Source organism: Uranotaenia lowii, chromosome 3 (genome assembly GCF_029784155.1).
Source record: "Uranotaenia lowii strain MFRU-FL chromosome 3, ASM2978415v1, whole genome shotgun sequence".
NCBI lineage: Eukaryota > Metazoa > Arthropoda > Insecta > Diptera > Culicidae > Uranotaenia > Uranotaenia lowii.
This window is the reverse complement of record NC_073693.1, coordinates 93,052,233-93,061,335: the sequence shown is the minus strand read 5'-3', so window position 1 is coordinate 93,061,335 and position 9,103 is coordinate 93,052,233. Positions and strand designations below refer to the sequence as shown.

At 44.3% G+C, this 9,103-nt stretch overlaps 1 protein-coding gene across 1 annotated transcript; it reads left to right on the top strand.

Moving 5' to 3' along the window:
• The first annotated feature begins 4,882 nt into the window (after nt 1–4,882).
• Nucleotides 4,883–8,476, top strand: LOC129752422 (uncharacterized). The gene has a single exon (XM_055748204.1). It carries the CDS (start codon nt 4,883–4,885, stop codon nt 8,474–8,476), a length of 3,594 nt encoding a protein of 1,197 aa, XP_055604179.1.
• Nucleotides 8,477–9,103: the final 627 nt, after the last annotated feature.

Here is a 9,103-nt window from a genome sequence, read left to right as displayed (position 1 = left end):
ACTGGCTCTTAATACAGTTATGTTGAAAATTATATGATGGATCTCGGTTGCCGAAATCACAAAAAAGTCTGTATTATCACAGAATTTTGAGCAAAATTTTTTCAGAGAATTTGTGTCACGGATCACAGATTTTTTAAGTTTTTACAAAATTCACAGATTTTCTAAATTTTATACAGATTTCTTAAATTATGAATTTTTATGTCACTCTTGACTTTTTGTTTCTGACATTTCTGAAACAAGGTTATGTAAATTGATTTTTCTATTAAAACTGTAAAATGTTTCCAATTCGTTGATGTTTCACATGATTTTCCAGTGAACTTCATAAAAAGCGTCACAGAATTCTAGGACAAATCACAGAATTCGAGATGTTTTATGCCAAAAACACAGATTTTTTTTCTGGCTACCTTGCCTCGGATGCGGATGCTTTGGTTGGAATCTGGGTCAAAACCGTCTGTTTGGACCACAAATACAGGTGCTCTTACAATGGAATTTTTGCAACAGTTGGTTTAAATTTCGTTCAGCATGCGCATACAACACCTCGTCTCTGAAGAAGTCATTGCTCAGCATATTATTTCATCAAATTGTGTTTTTTCAAAGCCATTCTTTCTTCAGAAGAATTACTGTCAGAGGATATCGATACAAACATCAATTTGAGTTACCTGCCTGATAAATTATAATTTATCTATTAATCAGATCAGGCTAGAATTACCTGCGCTGAAAGCAATCCAAAAGGCACCTGACTCCGAAGGCTGGATTTGGTTTCTTGCTTTTACTTCGCGACTGTTTCCAGTAGGTACCTATTTCGTTTCTCTGAACTGCCGTGTTCCGAGTCGGAAAACAAGCTGAAACCTTATCTTCAACGGCGATCTCGTAATGTTGCCAATAAACATAAATATAATACGAATTAAAGTTCGTACAATTACATTATTATCATAATCACGATTGCGATCCCGATCGTTTTTCCCCATTCCGTGGAACCAAGTTCAATGTGTGCCGCCGCCTTCTGGTGGTACCAATGAAGGTTATGTACATTTGCAAACTACCGCGTTAAGGCTGGACAGAGAATCTCCAGGGGGGTCCACCGCACCAAGCTGGTGACAAAAAGCTTCAAGAAAGCCCGGTGGGAACTTCCCATGAGATTCTACCGTGCGCGTGGAGTAGCTGCGCGTAGAGAGTCTCGGATCGGCCGCCCATTTGGGCTATCGGATGGATTAAATCGTTTATTGACTATTTGAGGTAATTATTTCGTTTCTGTCTTGCCCCCGGTGGTGGTTCAATTCAAATAAGTACGACGAGACAGAAGTCGAAGCCGTTTTCCCGTTGCTGCTCTCCCGGGGTAATGTGGATTGAATTCTACAGGATGAGAAAAAAAGGGAAACGTCTCATCCTCCCGAGTTGATGCTGCTCCATACGCGTGTACTTTTTCTCGCTGATTGACTGAGCTGGAATTGCGAGAAAAATATTTAACTATATGAGATGTGCAGATGTGTAGCAAGGTTTGGTAACTGTCAACAATGTCAACAATAAACATCAGAAAGTTAATGCCACTCACTTCACAGTTTTGTGTGATAGTTGATTATCTCTTTACGAATTGTATCGCAAGGCATTGCCAGCGTTCCACAGTATGGTGATCTGGATTCGCATGATACACCCCTTATTCCCTAAAGTTCTCCAGTAGTCTTTTCCTATAAAAGTTTCCCTGTTGTTGTAGCAGTAAAAGGCCGCTTTCTTGAGAGGTTTTTGACATGATCCTAGTTTTTAGTGCTGTCGTAGCCTAGTGCCTTTGTCTTTCCTTTTAGCTGAGAGGTCTTTTCAGAACATTTATTAGTTGGACTGTTCCCATAACGTGAAGTGTCAAAAATTAGTCACAGCCTCCTACGATTAAAATGAAAAGGCTAATTTTTATGTTTGAGGAGATAGAGACAAAAAAAATTCTACAAAAATGTACATATCATCTAAATATGAAACTTTGATGAGATATTTATTAAGAGATCTATCTCTATTCAGTGCAGGGTTATGAACTTTTTCTTTTAAAATATACTTGAAATTTCTTTTTAATACTGAACCTGTTTATACAAAAGCCCCTCGACCCGTTCATCGAAGCTGTCAGCTACTACACCGCACTACACCAGCTCACTAAGGTGAGCTACTACTCAACGGATTCGAAGAGCGAACCCGATGATGGGACACTAGCAGCAGCAGTAGTAGCCGAGAGCACCCGACGATTTTGGCGCGATCACCCGAAGCAGTTGATCCTCGGCCGCGATCGTCCAACCATCGCGAGACATCGTGTTTTTCTATTTCGTAGTATCTAAGTTAGCCATTAAATTAAAATAAAGCGAATGATAGAAATATTATTGAATTTAATAAACGAGGTGTTTCCAATATTATTGTGTGGCCTCAGGATTTGGAAAAGGCCAATTTCATCCCGGAATTCCCAGATTTGCAAACCATTTGGACGGTAGGATCTACCGTATGCAACCATAGATCCTATGGTAGGATCTATTCGCCAACAACCACAAGTTCTGATACCTTCGGCAAAAAGAACCTGGTCGGTTCTCCATCAATATTGGTCCTTCGAGCCGGATGTTGGAGGTATCGGAACCGGAAACCGGACTTTTTTCGATCACAAAAGGATTTTCTTTCCGCCATTGCCGCGTGGTCGCACAATAGGGGAATCGGAAACAAAGGAGCTTACTCACAAGTATCATCGGACGCCATTGCATGAAAGGATTTTGTGCAACCCACGTGTAACCATTTCCAAGTATCCAACATTCTATCGGAACAATCCGGATACCAAGCTGAAGCTGAGTTCTGGGAACTTGGCTATCCCGTAACCACATCCTGGATTATTAAATATACAAGGCATTGTTTATTTAAAAAATACGTGAGTAGCACTCCAAAATACCACACCCGTTTGTCCGGTGTTTCGCTTTTTGTTTTTTCGATTCTATATCCTGGTGCCGATCGATTCCGAGGACATCGAGACCTGAATATCTTCCCCGTATCGGAGCGCAGCGGAAAATAATTTGGTCTGGTTGAGACGTTATTTTCATTCCCCGGAGGAATTCCATGCTGGCGGTTGGCTTGGATCAGCTCAACGGTTGGAGGAACGGTAGCCTGCTTCCCGATATTTAATAAAAACCAAAGGCCCGAATTAATCGGGAGCAGGTGAGTACCACTCCAAACTTCCTTCATCAATTGTGTACGGTGTTACGCTTGGAACATTTTCCTAATTCAAGCTGGTGCGTGACATCGTAGGAGAAAGTTACGGGCGGTAACTTAAAACAAATCTACATCATTGCATCGAATCTGGATTTGGGCAAGGAGTCCATCTTTATCTAAAACGGTTTCCGGAAATCCGAAACTTGGACCCTTCGTGGACCGATCAAAGCGAGGTTGGTTTTCGACTACGGCTCTGGTCATCGCTACAACGTTTGAAGCTGCGTGCAAAGAAGCATTCGTAAAAAATACAAGGCCCAATTTCGATTGGGAGCAGGTGCGTACCTCTCCAATCAATTTCTATCCCCCCAAGGGTGCTCCTTTTGTTTTTTCGTTCTTCTTCGTCAGGGTGAGTCATCAACGGAAGCCGCATCGAGATGTCGAAAACTCGATCCAAGACGTCGTTATACGAGGCCTGCTGGCAACATTTTCGGGCATCTACAACTTCATGGAAAGGTACAACGAGGATAGGGATTCCGGTGAGCTGGCGGTGCGACTGGAAAAACTCGACCCACTGTGGGAAAAGGTCGAAGAAGCGTTTACGGAAGTGGAGGATGCGGATGGTGAGGCTGGAGGAGAGGAAAATCGGTATGTAAAAGATCGCCTTGATTTTCAAAATAAATTCTTCGAGTTGAAGGCATTCCTAACTTCGAGAATTCGGATGTGCTCTGAAATTAGTGCTGCCCTACCGACCCATGAGTCCACCATTATTACCTCCTCGCATCCACATGTTAAGTTGCCACTAATAAGTCTGCCTAAATTCTCGGGAAATGTGGAAGATTGGTTGGCCTTTCGGGACTTATTCTTGTCGCTAATTCATCATTCGCCGGACTTGCCAATGATTGAAAAATTTCATTACTTGCGAAGCCAATTAGAAGGAGAAGCATTATCGGTAATTTCATCGTTAGCTCTGACACAATCGAATTATATGATCGCATGGGACTTGCTTGTAGCTCGGTATTCTAACAACAAGGTTTTGAAAAAACGGCAGGTTCAGAACATCTTTGACCTTCCTGTCTTGAGGAAAGAATCGGCCACGGATCTCTACAAGCTGGTTGAGGGTTTTGATAAGGCGACAAAGGTTTTGGATCAAGTCATTCAAGCATCGGACTACAAGGATCTTCTCTTGATTCACGTTTTGAGTTCTCGGTTGGATGATAAAACACGTCGGAGTTGGGAGGAACATTCGTCCACAATGGAAGAGGAAACTTTGAAAGATTTTGTTGAGTTCTTGCGTCGTCGAATCCATAATCTAGATTCTCTACCCACAAAAACTATTGAGCCAACCCAATCATTTAATCGGAAATCCAATCATATCAAGGTCGCTAGTCACGGTGCGGTTCAATTACCATCGGAAACCTGGAAATGCATCTGCTGTTCAGAGTCTCATCCTTTACACACGTGTCCTGTTTTTGGAAAGTTGCCAGTGGAGGAAAGGGAAGGGTTTGCGTCTTCAATCGCTTTGCCGGAATTGCTTTCGTAGGGGACACAGGGCTCAGGAGTGTTCATCTAAATTTTCCTGTCGGCGGTGCAAGGGGCGCCACGAATCCAACGTGGAAGGGCGCAGGTGCAAATCAGCGGAGTAGGACAGGTTCCTACAAATACAAAGGAGAGGGTGCGAGCTACGATCCAATCACTTCAATCTGATTACTCGCAACCGATGGAGTTCTACGTTCTGCCCAAGGTAACGGAGGATCTTCCCACGTCCAACATTTCTATTTCTACTTGGCGCTTACCAGAAGAAATAAAATTGGCTGATCCGGACTTTTTCAAATCCAATCCTATCGATCTTCTTCTTGGTGGCGAGTATTTTTTCTGCTTTTTCCCAACAAAGCAACGGATTCAACTGGGTGAAGGACTTCCAATGTTGGTACACTCAGTTTTCGGATGGCTGGTTACTGGTCGATGGGGTGTAAGCAGTGGAGAGGCTCCTATCTTATGCCAACATTCATCAATCTCACAATCCTTGGAAAAATTGATGAGCAAATTTTGGGAAATCGAAGAAGGTCGGTCTTCGTCCAAATATTCCGTGGAAGAAACCCGATGTGAGGAAATTTTTATTGAGACGTTAAAAAGAGCAGACGATGGTCGGTACATAGTTGGTTTGCCGAAATCCCCCGAAGCGGTGGCTCGTCTCGGAGAATCGAAATCTGCTGCTCTACGAAGATTGCTACAATTAGAACGCCGTCTAGGTCAGAACGAATCGCTGAGGAACGAATACAATGACTTCATGTCTGAATATTTAAGTCATGGTCATATAAAAAAGGTTATGGAACCGAATGATAATATTCCCCACTTCTATCTTCCCCACCATCCGGTAATCAAAGCTTCTAGCACCACAACACGTGTTCGGGTTGTGTTCGATGCCTCGGCAAAATCAACAAATGGAATCTCCCTCAACGACGCACTTTTAAATGGGCCAGTGATTCAAGATGATTTGCGAACGTTGATAATTCGAAGCAGGTTTTTCCCCATAATTCTGATTGCCGATGTTGAAAAGATGTTTCGGCAGGTTTGGATTGATGCTGCAGACTTGCCACTACAGCGAATTCTGTGGCGTTTTTCCCCAACTGACCCCATCCACACATTTGAACTTTTGACCGTTACTTACGGCACAAAGCCAGCTCCATTTCTTGCGACACGTTGTCTGAAACAGCTGAGTTTAGATGAGGCGGAAAATTACCCTTTGGCTGCAAAAAGACTTGGAAAAGACGTTTACATGGACGACGTCATCACGGGAGCTATGGATGTAGATGAAGCAAAGGTGCTTCGGAAACAGCTCGACGATCTCACTCAAAGTGGCGGATTTCGTCTGCGGAAATGGGTGTCCAATATTCCAGCGGCCCTTGAAGGTATTAGCAAGGACAATTTGGCCATTCCGTTTGGTGACGGGATTGATTTTGAAGCTGAGAAAACAGTTAAAACCCTAGGATTGGTTTGGGAGCCAAAAACGGATACTTTTCGGTTCAATTTGGAGTTTTCACCAGACTCATCGGAAACTCTTACCAAAAGAGTTATTCTATCTCGAATTGCGAAAATTTTCGATCCTCTTGGAATGCTTGGACCCGTTGTCACAAGAGCTAAACTATTCATGCAAGAAATTTGGCTGCTGAAAAATTCAAGCAACGAAGCTCTTGGTTGGGACGACAATTTACCCGAAGAACTTGTTAGAAGATGGACCAAATTTTATTCACTATTACCAAAACTTCAAGTCTTGCGTATACCCCGTTTTGTTGGAATTTATCATCCTGTTTCTTCGGAGCTTCACTTTTATTCCGACGCTTCCGAAGCAGCATACGGTGCTTGCGTGTACCTGCGTTCTCAAGATGATAATGGACAGGTGACCGTGTCGCTGATCACATCGAGATCTCGCGTTTCCCCATTGAAAAAGGTTACCATCCCCAGGTTGGAATTGTGTGGCGCCTTTATTTCGGCAGAATTACTTCAAAGGATAACGGAAGCCATGAATATCCCATACACATCCTATTTTTGGACGGATTCTAGGACGGTTTTGCAGTGGCTAGCTCAGCCACCAAGCACCTGGTCAACGTTTGTAGCAAACCGAGTTTCTTTCATCCAAAATGCTACCCATAATTCTCATTGGATCCACGTACCTGGACTACTCAACCCGGCAGATCAGCTTTCGAGAGGTTTGGATCCGGAATTGGTGATTCACGACGAAGCATGGTGGAATGGACCACCGTGGCTAGCCCAGGAGCAAGAATTTTGGCCAAAGCAGTTAGAATCACACCCCGAGGCTGAAAATATTGATTTAGAGCGCAAGCGCATCTCAAATCCCAACATTATTTCCCCCAATTCAAAAAACGAATTTAGTGATTGGTATTTTTCCCAGTTCAACAATTACACTAAGTTGGTTCGAACTACCGCTTATTTACGACGCTTTTTGAAGTATCTACGAACCCCAGATAAGGAGAAAATAAATTCGACACCTCTTCTCACTCAAGAACTCCACGATGCAGAACACCGACTGGTTCGTATGGTACAAAAAGATTATTTCCCCCAAGAGTATTGCGCCTTACAAAAAGGTGATCCAGTACATCGATCATCCAAACTTCGTTGGTACGTCCCGAGACTCGACGAGGATGGACTTATTCGCATTGGTGGCCGACTGCAAAATTCCGAACAGCCCGAAGATGCGAAACACCCGATGGTCATCCCAGGAAAACACCCGTTTGCAAAGCTACTAGCTGATTATTATCATCGCCGTCTACTACATGCCGGTTGTCAACTGCTGTTGAGCACGATTCGACTGAAATTTTGGCCGCTAGGAGGAAGGAATTTGTGTCGAAAGGTTATCCACAAATGTTTGATTTGTTTCCGAGCAAAACCCAACTTACAACAGCAATTTATGTCCCAATTACCGAAAACTAGAATTACCATTTCAAAACCATTCACCAACACCGGCGTCGATTATTTTGGGCCAGTTTATATTCGACAAGGCTTTCGCAAAGGTCCCGTGAAGGCGTACGTGGCCGTCTTTGTTTGTTTTGCCACAAAGGCAGTCCATTTGGAACTAGTTTCCGATTTGTCCACCCCGAGATTCATCCAGGCACTTCGTCGTTTTATAGCAAGGAGGGGTAAATGTAGCAACATATATTCCGACAACGGAACGAATTTCGTCGGAGCGCGAAATAGTATGAAGGAACTGATAAAGAAGCTGAAATCCCGAACCCACCATGACGAAATCCAAAATGAATGCAGCCAAAACGGCATTAACTGGCACTTCATCCCCCCTGGCTCTCCCCACTTTGGCGGACTCTGGGAAGCCGCTGTCCGATCCGCTAAGAAACACCTCCTCCGTGTGTTAGGTACCTCCTCCGCTTCCCAAGAAGACTACATCACTCTCCTCGCCCAAGTTGAAGCCTGCCTCAATTCGCGCCCGCTGACCCAGCTCACCGATGATCCCACCGACCTAGAACCGCTCACCCCTGGCCACTTCCTCATCGGATCCTCGATGCAAACACTCCCCGACGAAGAATTGAGCAGCGTTCCTGAGAATCGGCTAAACCAACTTCAGCTCAAGCAGCAGCAACTCGACCGTTTCTGGCGACGGTGGAGCACCGAATACCTGACACAGCTTCAAGCTCGTGTCAAAAATTGGCATCCAGCCCGGCAGACTCGTCATCATGATCGACGAAAACCAACCCTCGATGAACTGGAAAATGGCCCGTATCCATCAACTACACCCTGGCGACGACGGTGTGACGAGAGTCGTTACATTAAAGACGGCTAAAGGCTACACCAAGCGAGCCATCAACAAGATATGCCTTCTTCCCATCACCACGGATCCTGCAGACGAGCAGAAGACTTCTGAAATGTAGTCATTTCAGGGGGGTTGGGAATGTTTATACAAAAGCCCCTCGACCCGTTCATCGAAGCTGTCAGCTACTACACCGCACTACACCAGCTCACTAAGGTGAGCTACTACTCAACGGACCCGAAGAACGAACCCGATGATGGGACACTAGCAGCAGCAGTAGTAGCCGAGAGCACCCGACGATTTTGGCGCGATCACCCGAAGCAGTTGATCCTCGGCCGCGATCGTCCAACCATCGCGAGACATCGTGTTTTTCTATTTCGTAGTATCTAAGTTAGCCATTAAATTAAAATAAAGCGAATGATAGAAATATTATTGAATTTAATAAACGAGGTGTTTCCAATATTAAATACGCGCGTGTGACTCTGTGTGGCCTCAGGATTTGGAAAAAGCCAATTTCATCCCGGAATTCCCAGATTTGCAAACCATTTGGACGGTAGGATCTACCGTATGCAACCATAGATCCTATGGTAGGATCTATTCGCCAACAACCACAAGTTCTGATACCTTCGGCAAAAAGAACCTGGTCGGTTCTCCATCAGA

What these genes read in the sequence shown, in the direction of transcription:
- LOC129752422 (XM_055748204.1), top strand. Translation starts at nt 4,883, where the DNA reads ATGGAGTTCTACGTTCTGCCCAAGGTAACGGAGGATCTTCCCACGTCC.